General features: G+C 43.5%; 1 protein-coding gene across 2 annotated transcripts in view; it reads right to left on the reverse strand.

Annotated features, from left to right (window-relative positions):
• Positions 1-4479: 4479 nt before the first annotated feature.
• The window catches only part of GPR149 (G protein-coupled receptor 149), a 43123-nt gene continuing 31196 nt past the window's right edge, over positions 4480-16406 (reverse strand). For both annotated transcript variants that reach the window (XM_090051805.1, XM_090051804.1), the window contains exon 4: positions 4480-7806. In XM_090051805.1, coding sequence (XP_089907931.1) covers positions 7234-7806 — 573 coding nt within the window. In that variant the 3' untranslated portion in view covers positions 4480-7233. The remainder of the gene's footprint in view (positions 7807-16406) is intronic.

Here is a 16406-nt window from a genome sequence, read left to right on the forward strand (position 1 = left end):
ACTGATAGGGTTTTCAACTGCTTTATCTAAAGTGTTTTAATTTCCACCTGTTGATTTGAATGCTTATACGCTCCCAGGGTTGAACTTACAGCAGTGGGACTGAAGAAAGTGTCCCTGGAAGTTGCAACAACTTGTTTCTCATAAATCTGGGGAACAGGCAATCAGATTAGTCCAGGTGACCAAGATACTTCAGCAATGCACATGCTGGGTTACATGAGGCCATTCCTGTATATTAAGGAGGAATACACATCCTCATCAATTAGCGAAGAGTCAGAGGAAGGGCACTCTGAAGTGCTTTAGGTTAGGGTACAAGGCAGTCGAGGGGAAAGAGACTTAACGGTGGGGGTCTGCTACAGACCTCCCAACCAGGAGGAAGAGCTTGACCAGGAATTCTTAGGTCAGCTCACAGAGGTAGTGAAGTCTAAGGATATGGTAGTCATGGGGGACCTGAATTTCCCGGACATCTGCTGGGTAGGTTCTTAGACAGAGTGCAGGACCTCCATCTAACCCAGGAGGTGCACAGCCCCACCAGGGGAGACGCCTTGTTGGACCTAGTGCTGGCCACAGGTGATGACCTGGTGAGGGGGCCGGGGGTGCTCGACCACCTGGGCGACAGCGATCATCGCCTGCTGGAATTCACCATCCAGCGCAAGGTGACAAAGGCCTGCAGTAAGGCAGTAACCCTAGATTTCAGGAGGGCAAACTTCAACGAGCTAAGGAGGATAGTTGGAGAAATGCTGAGGTCCCAGAGGGGAGGGGAGCCAGGCGTCCAAGGAGAGTGGTCGCTCCTCAAGGAGACGATCCTCCAAGCCCAAAGGAAGGTAATCCCAATGAGGATCAAAGGGAGCAGGAGGGCACACAAGCCTCCATGGCTCTCCAAAAGCATCCAGGAATGTCTCCTTGCTAAAAGGGAGGCTTACACCCAATGGAAAGAAGGGGTCATCACCAGGGAGGACTATTCTGTAGTTGCTCGGGGATGTAGGGGGCCAGTCAGGAAGGCCAAGGCAGTGATGGAATTAGGACTAGCTTCCCAGATTAAGGACAATAAGAAGTCCTTCTTTAAATACATAGGGGGTAAAAAGAAGGTTCCGGGTAATGTGGGGCCCCTGCAGGACGCGTTGGGAAATTTGGTCGTCACACCAGACAACAAAGCTAACATGTTTAATGATTTCTTTGCCTCCGTCTTCCTAAGTAAGGACTAGAACAGCCACCTCCCTGCTGGGCCCCCCTCAGGCCCCAGGGGAGGCGCACCTGGGCCACGGGTTAGCAAGGATTTAGTTAGGGAGCTTCTGGAGGGGCTGGACGTATTCAAATCAGCCGGTCCGGACAATCTCCACCCTAGAGTTCTAAAGGAATTGGCCGAGGTCATTGCAGGACCCCTGGCACGGCTTCATGAGCGCTCGTGGTGCTCTGGAATGGTGCTGGAGGACTGGAAGAGGGACAACGTGGTTCCCATCTTCAAAAAAGGGAAGAAGGAGGACCCAGGAAACTATACGCCAGTTAGTCTTACCTCAATCCTAGGCAAGCTGTTTGAGAAAATTATTCTGGCACACATCCACGAGGGGCCAGCAGGGGCATGCATAGGGGCAACCAACACAGGTTCATCAGTGGCAGGTCCTGTCAGACCAACCTTGTGGCCTTTTAAGATCAGATCACCAGATCATTAGATGCAGGGGTAGCAGTAGATATAGTCTTCCTGGACTTCCGGAAGGCTTTCGACACTGTCTCTCACCCTGTTCTCATTAAGAAACTGGGGGACTGTGGTGTCGACACACACACGGTCAAATGGGTCGCCAACTGGCGGCTGGAGGGCCGCACCCAGAGGGTGGTAGTGGATGGGTCCTTCTCAACCTGGAAGGACGTGGGCAGTGGGGTTCCGCAGGGCTCGGTCCTCGGGCCCACACTGTTCAACATCTTCATCAGTGACTTGGACAAGGGGGTAAAAAGCACCCTGCTCAGATTTGCTGATGACACTAAGATGTGGGGGGACGTGGGCACACTAGAAGGAAGCAACAGGCTACAATCAGACCTAGACAGGTTACAAGGGTGGGAGGATGAGAATAGGATGGGATTCAACACTGACAAGTGCAAAGTGATGCACCTGGGGAGGAACAACCGGCACCATACCTACAGGTTGAGGAACTCCCTTCTCATCAGTGCAGAGGCAGAAAAGGATCTTGGAGTCATCACTGACTCCAAGATGAACATGGGTCGGCAGTGTGGGAAGGCAGTTAGGAAGGCCAACCACACCTTGTCATGCATCCACAGATGCATCTCGAGCAGGTCCAAGGAGGTGATCCTCCCCCTCTATGCGGCACTGGTCAGGCTGCAGCTGGAGTATTGCGTCCAGTTCTGGGCACCGCACTTCAGGAGGGATGTGAACAACATGGAGAGGGTCCAGAGGAGGGCCACTCGCATGATCAGGGGACAGCAGGGCAGGCCCTATGAGGAGAGGCTACAGGACCTGAACCTGTTCAGCCTCCACAAGAGAAGGCTGGGGGGGGATCTTGTGGCCTTTTATAAACTAGTCAGAGGGGACCAGCAGGCATTGGGGGAGTCCCTGTTCCCCCAAGCACCGCCAGGAGTAACCAGGAATAACGGTCACAAGCTGGCAGAGGGTAGGTTTAAGTTAGATATCAGGAGGCGCTACTTCACAGTCAGGGCGGCTAGGATCTGGAACCAACTTCCAAGAGAAGTGGTGCTGGCTCCTACCCTGGGGGTGTTTAAGAGGAGGCTGGATGAACACCTTGCTGGGGTCGTTTGACCCCAGTACTCTTTCCTGCCATGGCTGGGGGTCGGACTAGATGATCTGCTCAGGTCCCTTCCGACCCTAGAAACTATGAAACTATGCTTAAAGTCAATGGAACATCAGCTCATTCTGGAAGTTTCTGTTTGCATGAAGAAAACAAGTACAATTCAGTCATTTTCCTGCACTAGGACAAAAATACAAAAAAATGCAGGTTTTAAAAATCAAGTCAAACAAATATATGCAAATATGTCAGTGTGGTTAAACATACTTAAGAGCCAAATATGCTAATAAATGTGCCGTTATTCACATAAGTATCATTTTCTAATATGGATGGAATATATTTCTTGGTGTAATCTCAGTAAGTTGAAAACTATTATGGTTTTTTTCAAGCTCCTTTTCTTTTGGTTGCTGTTCATATTCATTTTGTGTCCAAGTCAGCAGTACATTATCTTGTTGTAAAATAATGAATGCATACAGGGTAGTTTCTTTGTGGAGTAGCCTATCCTAAAAGAGCAGATGAAGGATAATGCACTCCTTTCAGCAGTTTAAAGGGAGAGAGAGAATCCCATCAAATAAAGTGGCATTTTTAATGAAAATTATTACACTATTATAATGTGAAAAGACAAAATTTAAGATTCATCTCTGTAGTACAGTGAAGATACTAGTTCACATGCTGTGAAAATGAAGTAGGATGTTAAGAAAAGACCCAGTTCCACAATTCTTGCTCTAGTGAATAATCTCTGTTCATACAAATAGTAATGACAAAAGTCAGTGGGCCTGTGTGTGTGAGTGAGAATTATGCATGTAAGGACAAAGCTCTTGGTAGACTATCTTGTGAGAAGTACATCAGTGTTGTAATCACAAAGAGACATTTTGTTTGATCTTAAAAAAGCAGGATTATGAGAAGGAAACATAATATTTAAACACTCACCTTGATAACATTATAGTGCTAACCTAAAACCTATAAAGATAAAAGAATTTAGAAGTAGCATTTAATCATTAATTTACAGGAAATCATTACTATTTTAAAATTATGTGAATTTTTTTATTTAGCTTACATCAAGATTACAGTACAGGCTTTAGTATCTTAGGTATATTTATTTTATAAAGAAATATTATATTACTTTGTGATAGGGCATACGGGACCTGATTCTTAACTCCTGTATGCCAGGTTTACTTTAGTTGTAGTCCTATTTATTTAGAATTACTTCCAACTTACAATGGTGTCACTAGAAGTATCTGGCCCATGAATACTCTGTTTTCTAGATTGGCCTGAGTCTGTTTCACAGCTTCTGCTATTATGTGCTTTGTATTATTCAGTATTCAAAGTCACATCAGTCCTGTATGCTCTCAGGTGCTAGACACAGTTTATTTTTTCCTGATGATTTTTTTTCTGTTCCTGCCTCTGGGATTCCTGTACGCAGATGGAGCTCTTCTCTTTGAAGTCACCTTCAAAAGGTCACTTTGACAACCATCTCTCTGTCCTCAAATGTCAAGCTGTTGTTGACATATATAAAGGTCATCCAGAGAAAAAAATCAGGAAAGGGATAAAAATATTTTCACTACTTATTGTGAAAGCATTTTTAAAAATGCTACGTGAGAACAGTTTACAGCACATATTAATACTGGAAGCAGGAGAGAATGAGTCAAGTTCTCTAATGCAATGTGCCAGTAGCTCATGTCTGTTGAATAATTAAGACTGGGGTTTCATACTGTTTAAAATGTTTAATTGTATCAACCATTTTAAAGCAAGCCATAAAATAATTAGGCATTTAGTACATTAGCAAATTTACAGACATAATTAAAGAAAATGTATTTTTTATTATACACCAGCAAAACAGTACTTTACAATTAGGTCAAGTTGAGGGTGACATTTATGTTACACTTTAATTCATCTAAATTTTAACCTTGCCTAAACATGCCCACCAGAATTCTACACACCATCGATTCATATTCTAAACACAATTCCAGTCCCTTTTTGGGAGACAAGCAAGCAAACCAATAATGAATAAAACAACTCCTCAGTGTTGGAATACTACTTTCTGATTCTCTGGAATAAAAACATTGCCCCTTCAGCCCAGGCCACCTAGAGGCATGTTGCCTCAATGTGAATGTTGCCTAGGATAGTGGTAACTTATCAAACAAATAAAAATACTGACCTATGTCCATGTAATCAGCAAGTCACAGCTCAATTACCAAAGTCTTGGGTGTTGAACCATTTGGCCCATAGACAACACATTGCTGCTCCAGGGAAAGCACTTGCTTTTGTTTACCTGGGAGTTTTCCTGTACTGTGAAACACAATGAGAAAGGCTACTACTTCACTGTTTTCTAAGCAAACCATTCTAGGTTTAAAGACCGCTACATTTCCTTGTGGAGCCCCCAGACTTGCAATAGCAAGATAAATACAAACCTGGCAACTGAAATAAAACTGAGAAGCATTTATGATATCAGTATGCGGCCCTACTCATCTCCTGTAGAAAGCAAAGGGAAGAATAATTCCAAAGGTAGCAGAGTGTCTGTTTTATACTTAAAACCAGAAGAAGAAAATTGAATATTTTTTATGAAATAGATGGCTGAGTTTCTTTACAATATAGTTTCTAGTTAAGTCTGAAATGTATGAGCATCTAGAGTGTTTCTAGAACCCACAGAATGTTACAATGGGTCTGAAAATCACTGTTAGTTTTTCTACAATATAACAATATATGAAGAGCACAACTCCAAGCATGGAGTGATCCATCTTCATTTCAGCAATATTGAGTCTTGGGAATTATCTGCACCAAAGTGTTACAATCAAGTAAGTCCTGATTTACGATGCTTTAAAAGAGAGGGGAACCAGGTAATTTGCATTCACCCCTCCATCTTGCAGGTTAACTGAAAAAAGTGGGCTTGTGATTTCTGCTGCATACCTAAAATAAAGTTTCTGCTTATTTCCTTCTCCTCCTATGTTTGATCAGAAAATCAGACCTTCTTTTAATTTCTCTTTGGAAAACTGTATATGATTATAGATACAGAAGAGTGTAATCCATCCTATGTATAGCATGCGAATGAAACCTAACTAATTGACAGGGAATTGGATTTTTATTCAAACTGTTTTAAACATTTTGAACCATTAGACCTTTACCCCTATTTAACTCAAATGTCTGACTGACACATGCTTGGAAGAAGAGCTCCACAGATAAAAGATTATAAACAATATTCAGAACTACTGCAGCTGTGACTCAAGGTTGTGTCGTGGACCTTATGAGTCCCCAGTAGCCGCTACTAAAGAGAAGTGTAAAATACCTTCAGTTCCTATACTAGTACTTGTATAAGGCTGAGTCTGGCCTTGATAACCTTTGAAGATCCAGACAATTGCATTTTAAGTAAATTAGAATTGGTGTTTTGGCTCTTTTCAAAATTTCCAATGTGACCATTGTACAGATCAAGTATGGATACATTGCATAAGGTCAGAACATTTCTTTGTTCGTGAGGGAGTAGGATGGGGGCTCCTTAGATTCTCTGGGATAAATAAATAAACCAAATAATTGTCACACTTGTAAAAAGCCATATTAAACCACTGGAACGTTGGTGAAATGCAAGTTATCTACTTACATGTGCATGCTTATATTTCAGCTAGCCAGATTCTAAGCTGGTATGACGGTCAGTTACTTAGGCACAATGTATGATTTGTGTACAAAGAAGTGAAAATTTAAAGCACTTAGGACACCTATACATGAGCGTGGAGGCTCCTCTGACATGCTGGAATTCCAGCGATTAATTGAGCCTCCTGTGTTTCATGCATCAGTGTCCCCACGCTTCCAGATGGCAGCGGGTGTGCTTTATCTAAAGCTCATCTAGCGAGCTTTAGTTCAAGCACCCCCGCCACTATTTTTAAAAACAGGTACACCAATTCATGAGACGCAGCAGCACTTTAATTACAGCAGCTCTTAGAGCCCTTCTAATTAAAGTGCCATGCCCTCCCTCACCCCCCCCCCAGCCCCAGAGTATATGCAAAAGTGCCCTTAGACTTTTTAAAATCCTGTATGTAGCCAAATACATAGATTGGCCTCTGGTTTTTGCTACATTTTTCTAGTAAATATTTCAGGTATGGCATAGCAGAAGTGCAACCAGAGGACAAAAAATGTAAAGACTTGTTACTTAGATGGGAATGATTTAATCATTTCATTGTTGTAGGGTTCCATACTTAGTGCCTAGTGCCAACAAGTAAACAAAGTGCTTTGTACACATCTATATAGAAAAGGTCTTAAAAATTACAGTAACTTAAAAAAATAACCTGTTATCAGTGTTGAAATTCTCTAGTAAATGCTATAAAAGCACTTAAGTATTTACTGTTTTTCCATCTATACATCGTTAAAACATTTACTGATGATATGAGCAAACAAAATTAAGTTACGTGTTACAGGAAAGAAAACAGTTATTGTTGTGTTTGATAGAATAAGTTGATTCAGAGAAGCAGCATCAGTTTTGCCAGATTAATGCCTCCTAGTTGTTGTTGCTATCTTCTTCCCTTTTTCTATACGCTTTATTCAACATTTGTATTTCTTCCTGATAACCATCGCTTTCCATATGCTGCTTTTTACTGTTTTGCCTGTGAGCTTCAACAGTGTCTGGAATTGATATGTTAATATCACTGTCAGGATTGTTTGAAGGTATAAAGAGTGAGTAGGAGGCTGTTTCCCCTAAATCACAAGAAACAAACCTATTTTCTTTCCGTGAATAGCGCAAGGATGGAGACCTGACTTGAGCAGAGGACTGGCTGATGTTACTGATGATAGACACAGTATCCATGGCTTCTTCATTGTCACAAATTTCAAGAACCTCTAAATGAATTTTGACACTTGTGTCAGCAAATGTAGTAGGAGAATCCTCAGGGTTTGGCTCATGACCAACGCTCTTTGATCGATACACTTCAATTTTCTTTGATGTGGGTGTTATTTTTTGCCCTTCAGTGCTTACCTCGTATGTAGATAAAGAGAGAGTTTTTCCTGTGGGGGCCTGAAGAGATACAGTTCCTTGAAATGCACATAAAGGAATAGCTAAGGCCCCACCTGAACGCTGAAAAGAAATAAAATTACCATTATTTACTGTTCATTTGTGAAGCCTGAATCCATTATAAATAAGCAAATTAAGCATAGCTTTTTAGATTGCCTTCATTACAGTTCGCTCTCCACAGGATCACTTTAGAAGCCTGGCATTTAAATCAATATGATTTTTTTTAAGGAAAAAATGGTTAAAATAGGTGTTTTACAGATAGCAAGTCTCTATGACACATTTTAGTACAAAAAGCAAGATCACACTCAGAGTCATTATAATTCAGTTATATGCATGATAACAAAGAGATTTGATTATAATATTTGAACAGGATTTGCAGACCATGATGATTTGTAAATGTCATAGAACCCAAATCCTCACCTCCAAAGACAGTAGAGATAGGGCTGCACTGCAGACAGAATCATCCCATAGAGCAGGGGTCAACAGTGTTTTTGGGCAGAGTGCCAAAAAATGGTCACAACTTTGACTTGCAAGATGTTGGCATGCCTGGGGCAGGAGAGCTGTGCGGGGCCTGATCCTTGTTACGGCAGTGCAGCCCTGGCCACTTCCCCACTGTCTACCCCAAGGCGTGCATTCCACGCAAAATATCCTGCATGCCACACACTGGCACACATGGCGAGGGTTGCCTACCCCTGCTGAAGAGCTACTTAAATTAGCCTTAAACAAGTTAATATGGGTGCATGTACAGGTCACCCTACGGCAATGTAACAATATGCTACATTGCCATACAACATGCTATGACAACAGAGTGATCACATGTGTCTACACACAACCACCAGCTAAGTTGCCATAGTAGCGTACTCCCCATGTATAGCATGCTGCTATAGCGACATAGAGGCGAAATCTACCCTTGCGCCATGCACACGGTGCAATCACCACCCATATTGCACTGTCCTTTAATACTTCCAAACAGAAGTGCTAAAGCACGGCACCATAGCAACGGCACCGTATGGCAATGTGTAGACGTGCCCTATGAGTACCAGAAGGAGTCTAGCTGGTCAGCAGTGTGCTAGTGAGCAGCAGTGTGCATTGCACCCTGAGTGTGCTACCATCACCTCTACAGCCAACGACTCCTGTAACAATTCATAAGTGACCCTGCTTCCCTTCATATTTTCCCTGTGGCTGTAACATCAGAGATGCTGAGGGCTCAGTAAGCAGCCCACCAACCCACATTTCCGAACTCTGTTCCAGTGCAGTAGCCTGCACCTTTCTGGCATTTCTGAGGAAGAGGATCAGGGAAGGAAAAGAAGACTCAAGCAAAATGGAGCTGGAAACAAAGAAAAGAAAAAAGGATAAGGGAAAATATAAGAGCAGTGAGAAAATGAGAGAAAGAAGAGAGACAGCCAATTTGTCAGCTTATGAAAGGAGACTAGGCACAGTACTCCTCACCCGCTAGGGAGCTAAGGGAGGGCTAAAATAAGGGAAGGAAACAACTGGTCAGAGAACAGCAGGATTTGCCTTCTAATTTGTGACAGTGTTGTGGCAAACTGACATTTTAGCTGACAGACATGAACACTGGATAAACCTGACACAGCAGAGAGCTCAGAATAGTACCTTGGTCCTTGATTACAAAAACCACTGGCTTTTACCTTCGCTACTTACCTGCTACATTTGTGGATGATCCCAAATCCCCTTTGTGTGTTAATCATAAAATGGGAACGTGTCTCACCCACCCAGTTTGTGATTTGAAAAAAAAGGGTGGGGAGGGAAGAGAGTTAAGACAAATTTTAGCTCAAATAACGAGGCAGGGATGCACTCTGGGATTACGCAGGAACTGAAAGGGTGCCTCCTTTCATGCAAAAAAACAAGGAAAGAACTTATAACAATACCATCTTTCCCACTGAAAACAACTGGCAAAATGCTCTTTTGAGGATTAGGAAGGTCAGTTACTTACGTACTATTAAAGAAAAGATCTTCTGATGAAACCTTGAAGACTGAGCCCCGAATTTTACAGGACTGCCATGCTGTTAACTAAGTGCTGCAAGACCTCACCACAGATACAAAGAGACCATCTCACGAAAAGAAAATTGGGTCCCATTGTACAAGAGATGGTTATTAGACTCAGGCCTATTCTGGTGCTTGGACAAAGCACCTGGTCTGAAAAATATTCACTGTTGGAGCTTGCCTTGCTAAGAAAGGAGTAAAAATCATAATAGTCTTAATAGATTTGTCAGGGGAAAATGGATGTCAAAAGCAAGCCATCAATGTACACTAAATATCATGAACAGCTTATTTTTCTGTGGTTTCATTCTTCTTTGGATCACTAGATCCAATAATAATTAATATAACATTAACTTTCCAGCACCCTGCCCTCTGGGAGTGGAATACAGAACCTCGTGTTGGGCACCTGGGCTCCCTATGCAGACCACACGGCAGAACGGGAGCCAAAACTGCCAGCCCGTTGAATGGAGACTCTCATAGATCTGGCCACAACGAGGAAACACTGTCAACAGAAGAATGCCTGATAGCCCACCCTTCTCTTGGCATTAGGCAACATTGTCCACTTGCAATCCACAGTAAGTCTGCACTTGAAGATAGTCACAACTTGTTATTCAAAAAAAGTGTTCAGTTTTAACCAAAAGTATCTTGAGCAGAGAAGAAAGTGGCAGTAATGTCACCCTCCGCCTACTCTGTGACATAGTTTAGTGACTACAGCACCCACCCCCCCAGTAGTTGGAGATCTTCCCATGGAAGCAGGAAACTTGTGTTACGTTCCCTTTACAGCTCAAGGAGGTTAAAACCTAGGTCCTCTGACTTCTTACTGCCCTAGCCACTAGGCTGTCAGTTAGTAGGCAGGTCAGCCATGTGGGTTCCCATCTCTGCTCAAAGACACTTTGTAAAATTTGGATTAAACAGTCATTGGATAAAATACGTGAACTGGGAACCAAGACTCCCGCTTCCCAGGTGACTGTCCTAACCACTCTTCCTGCTTGTGTTGTCTCTCTCTAGCCCAATTAATATTGAGTTCTTTGCTGCACAATGGTACAATTTCTATAAAAGGAATAAAGGTTGCAGGACCTCACCCAGAATAGTCTATGCTCTGATTGTCTGGTCACTCTCCTGGGCACTGCAAGTTTGAACATCAAGATAAGGGAATTAAACCAGGTCTCCCTTTTCCCAGCCAATTGTTTTGACTAATATAATAATGACATACTGACATCACTTTCTCTTTGGGTCATGTTATAAAAGACAGGAGCCACGACTGTATTTTGGGCAGTTAAACCTGACCCTGTTGGCTTGGGTTTGAGAACAATGATCAGGTTGAGTTCCTTAGAGGACCTAGGTAGGAAAACTTGACAGATATATATGAAGCTGGACATGTTCCAGACTTCTTCAGAAGCAGAACTGCACATATGCAGGAGCCTGGGGAACATTAAAGTCAAATGGCAGGGGGTGAGGGGGAAGGGGAGGAGAGTGCTCAGCAAATTTAGGTGCCTCCAGAGATAGGCAGCAAGTGACTGGAAGTTTTTTTGAAATTACAGTTTTGGACTTAGGCACCTAAAATACATTTATATCTTGCTTTGGATCAGTAATCCCCAACCTTTTTCTCAGCATAACCCCATTTAAACACTGGATATTTTTTGCAATACCAAAATGATGCAGACAAGATCAATCCCTGGGCAGCACAGCTCTGCGGGGTGTGGGAGAGGAGGGCAGGCAGCACTGCTTGCTGCAGGCTTGGGGTTCCCCATCATGCTGCCTCCCCCTTGGGGGCCTTCGCAGCCCAGCAGGTGGGACCCAGTGTAGCAGGGCAGAGTGGGATGGGGAGGCTCAGTGCTACTGCCAGGAGCCCTATGCTGACTGTATTGCCATGATGAGGTGCTCCCTGCCTGTCTGGCAGCTGCAGCAGCAGCAGGAGCACCGGTGTACAATTGTGCCTCCTGCACACAAATCTGAAGGACGCAAGCCCCCCCATGCCTTCCTTCCCAGTAGTGTATGCAGCAGCCTCTCCCTGCAGCCCTGGAACTCTGCCAGTCTGCAAAGGGAACCTGTCCCTCTATTTAATGTTATTTCATCATAATTAGTCAACACTGCCGAGTGTCTTTGTGACCCCATTTTTTATTGTTGTGACCCCAAATGGGGCCATGACCTCAAGGTTAGGGGTCTGGCCCTTGGTTCTGTAGATAGGTGCCTGAGAGGTAATATTTATCTGTTGTGTAAAACTGAATTCTCATTGAACAAAGAGAAAGAATGTCCTGAACTACAGTACAGGTTGTGGAAGAAACAATGAAGTTGTTCACAAATTTGTTTCTAAGTAACTGATAAAAGATGTGAGGCTTAATTTTCAACCCCAGCTCTAGATGTGTTGTGCAGGCCCTAAGTTGGTTATACTGGAAATTTCCATTACAAGAGTCAGTTATACCATCTGCATCTCTGCAGTAGTTCCTGTGGTTCATGGCAAAGGTTATATAGAAAGACATCTGAAGTGCAGGAAAACAAAAGTTGCATAAGGACTAATTATTTGAGCACCTATTAAATGCAAGGCTAGATTCTACCTTGAGATATTCTCCATCTTCTAGATACTACAGATTTGTAAAATTGGATATCTCTGAGTAATTACTTGTACCATACATCTCACTGCTCTTTCTAGATAGTCTGACTTTTTTTTTTATTAAGAAAACAACCTCCATTTTAGCAGCGAAACATACATACCAAGTTTATATTTTTTTTCCTACATTTGGTGGGCAGTATAATTTCTCCAGTAGGAAAAACTGAAATAATATACCTTATCTATGTGCATCTTCAGTGATCTGAGCCTATTTACTAGCAAGCTGATGCAGTCAGGTAACAAGACAAAGTGACAACTGATATAATGTAATATAGTGATGTTTTAGGGACACTAAATAATAATCTGAATGGGACTGTTTTGTCATGGCCAATGAAAAAATTTAAAGCCTAAACTAATAGTTACTCATAACAAAAAATCTACTACCTATGCACCTCATTAAACAAATACTAATTAAACAAATTCACTGGCCACCAATGTAAAATACTACAACATAAAAAACCCAAAATGAAATCAAATACTAAGTATAGCTAACAAGCCCTATATAATATTTTGATGTTTGCTAACTAAATCCCAGACTGTTCTAAGCTGTTTAAATAAATCCAGCTCCTGGAATACCACAATGAGGTAAAGGGAGCATAGATTTAAGTCTCTACTCTTAAATGTTCATGCTGGCTGACCACAATGATGCAGTGCAGCTGTGTTCTACACCAGGGAAGCTTACAGGTGGCATCTATGAGTTGAGTACCGTACAGTAATCCTTAAAAGTGACAAATGCCATGAAGAACTCCAAAGTCCGCAGGGTTGCAGTCAGAGATGATGAAAGGCCCTCTGTGCAGCCAGCCTTCTTTAAATGCTTCTGAATCAAATACCTGAAAGGATAAAGCACCTGAGCCAGCTCCAGGGCAGCAGCCCCCCCAGCAGTGCAAAGAAGGTCTGGCACCTCAATCATGTAGACTCATTAATAACTGATGCTCTGAACAATATAAGCCAGAGGTTAAAGACTCTCCGGGATTCCCATCTTTTATCTTGGCTGGTTTGCTTGTTTGGCAAATCTCATGCATAAGTAGAATAGCTGAATTAAGAAATGGAACTCATGTATTAGATTTACTCTGAAATGAACGGGCTTGGAACAGCTTTATTTCTTCTGAAAGAAAGAGAAGGACATATTCAGGTCTCTTTTGCACCTGGTTAAATCAGCATAAACCCATAAAAGTCAGTAGAGTTAGTCTAAATAGCAACTAGAGTAAATGGGAGAATACCTGTATATTTTCTGTTCAGCTCAATTATCTTAAAAATACATGGTATAGTTTCTCTACAAAGCATTAACAATAATGCATGCCTTGTTATTCTTTTTTGGCTGTATGGTGGCGGGTTTCACCTATTTTGTTCTTGTAAAGATACCCATTATGTCAGCTTTACTATCTAAAGGAGGGCTGTGAAAGGTTTGGCCCATGGCCAGCCCTGGCCCATAAAGCCCTATGATCCAGCCCAGGTCTCGGACAGTGAGATCCAATCTGGACCAGCCCAGGATCCAGCGCACACGGCTGGTCTGATGGGGCACCCCATGCAGTGTGCGCCTCTTGCTGGCCCTGTGCACCATGTGCACAGTAAGCCTTAGAGTGGGACCAGCCCATGCTGCGTGTGGGGCTTTCCAGCCACACACAGGTGGTTCCTTTTTGCTTAATGGTCAGCCTGCTCTCCTTCACTGCAACCTAACTCAGCTGCTTGTTGCCTTTACCTCCTGGCTGCCTAGAGTCCTGCCCCGTAGCTATTTACTGCAGTGCAGGTAGCTCCAAGATAGCAGCTCCCCAGTAGTAGCACCTACCCTTGTTGTTTCTGGTTGGCTTGCTTTCTAGCAGCTGGCCTTTGCCCAGCTGCCAGCCCATACACCAAGCCTGGCATTCTGTAATCTGTCCTTAAAGTAACAGGAGCCTCCTTGTTACAGGCCCCTACCCCATTCTTAGTGTGACACCTTTCCGGTCGCCACAAAGATCTTAGCCAACCAGACAGCTTCCTTGAGGCTTCTGGGATGATGTCTCAATACCCACTTCTTTATTTTCCCCTTCAGGTCCCATGCAAACTGTTTTAAAGCTATTTGTTTTAACATCCTTTCAGAAGTCCTTGCCACTGGGTGGAGCCACTCCAACTTGTGGTCATTTGAGTATGGCATTCTTTATGTGATCATAATGTACATCTTATTCCCTGGACAGAGTCCAATATATTGCTCAGGTATATCCCACCAGCAGTATTCCCAGGCATTGGTGCCAAAGTTTTCTCCATTTGCTGTGCCACTTGAATGTCTCTAGGAATGCACAAACAACCAAAGCCCTGCTTCTGTTCCCATGCTATGGGTGAATACTTGTGCCACCAGCTTCTTATGTTCTGCTGCCAGTGCCTGGTGGGCTTCCATTCATTGATACTGCAGGTGAATCATCTTCATCTTTGCCTGTTTCTTCTGAGCCTGTTCAAATTGCATTTTGTTCTGCTCACTGGTATTTGCTTGCTGTTGAACCAGAAGATGTATCAACTATTCCATCACCATCCTGGCACCTTAGGGTTTGAGTCACTTCTCACCCAATGTATCAATGTATGTGACCATAACACCTGAGGAAGTGGCCACAGTACTCTTATGGGTTTACTAACCTTGCCTCCCTTTCTGACACCCTGGGGTGCTGGCTCACTGTCTCACCTCTCACATCTTTGTTGGAATGGATTATTAATTTGAGAGGTTGCCTTAATTCACACGAAGGACTTCTGGAAGCATTTTGTTCTATGAATCACTTCCCTGGGCTGGCTCTCTCCTCAGTTTATTCAAGTTTGCTGTGCTGCCTTATTCAACGGTTCAGGCTTTTAGGAGGGTGAGAGTCAGAGCCCAACTATCTCAATCCTTGGGCTTCTGGTAACCTGCTGTCACAGCCCCTGGACATCTGATGGTCCTCCATCAAATGCTCTGTTCCTCCCTGGCACTAACTGTGGCCTGTACTCTTCCCCATTGTCACACCCATGCTTCAAGGAATCTTTTCAACAATAACAAACAAATGTGAAACTTCAGTCACTGAATTGCGAAGCAATCCCTTTCAGAATCCATAGGATCATAGGAAAGTAGGTCTGGAAGGGACCTCACATGGTTATCTAGTCCAGCCCCCTGATCGAGTCAGGATCATTGCTAACTAAACCATCCCAGCCAACTGTTTACATAGATACATAGATGCTTGGGTCGGAGGGGACCTCGACAGCTCATCAAGTCCAACCCCCTGCCTAGGCAGGAAAGAGTGCTGGGGTCAGATGACCTCAGCCAGATGCCTAGCCAGCCTTCTCTTAAAGACCCACAAGGTAGCGGAGAGCACCACCTCCTGTGAAAGCCCATTCCAAGTTTTGGCCATCCTTACCGTGAAGAAGTTTTTCCTGATATTTAGCTTAAATCTGTACTCTGTCAGTTTGTGACCAGTGGTCCTTGTTACCCCAAGAGATGCCAATACTGGACCACCCTTATAGTCAGGAAGTTCCTCCTAATCTCCAACCTAAACTTCCCCTACTGCAGCTTGAGGCCACTGTTCCTAGTCCTGTCCCCTATGGCCACAGAGAAAAGCCCATCTCTATATTCTTTATAATATCCTGTACATATTGGAAGACCATTATTCTCATATAGTCCCTTCACTTCAGGACTTGCAAGGTTTCCTTCCCTTCACAATCAGTAGGTTCTTGTCCTCCAGATCCTGTGGAGCTCCTTCTCATGGCTAGCAGGGTTCTGTTTCAAGCCAAGCAGAAAGATGAAACCCCAGAGCCTGGCTTAAGAGTTCCTTTGCCTCTCCCCTTTTTGGTTATCTGACCTGGGGTTCCCTTAACTGGGCACACAGGGTGCCTATAGACATGCTGTGAGGCTGCTCCGACATGCTGTAATTACAACATGTTGGAGCAGACTTGATTTAATTGAGTCTCCATCCAGCCTCCATGTCTGTGTATCAGCATCCCTGTGCTTCAAAATGGCAGCAGGGGCACTTGAACTAAAGCTTGTTCGACCAGCTTTAATTCAAGCACCCCCACTGCCATTTTGAAGTGTGGGGAGGCTGATACATGAGACATTGCAGCACTT

The sequence above is a fragment of the Crocodylus siamensis genome, chromosome 6, assembly GCF_052110815.1.
Source record: "Crocodylus siamensis isolate JL-2025a chromosome 6, ASM5211081v1, whole genome shotgun sequence".
NCBI lineage: Eukaryota > Metazoa > Chordata > Crocodylia > Crocodylidae > Crocodylus > Crocodylus siamensis.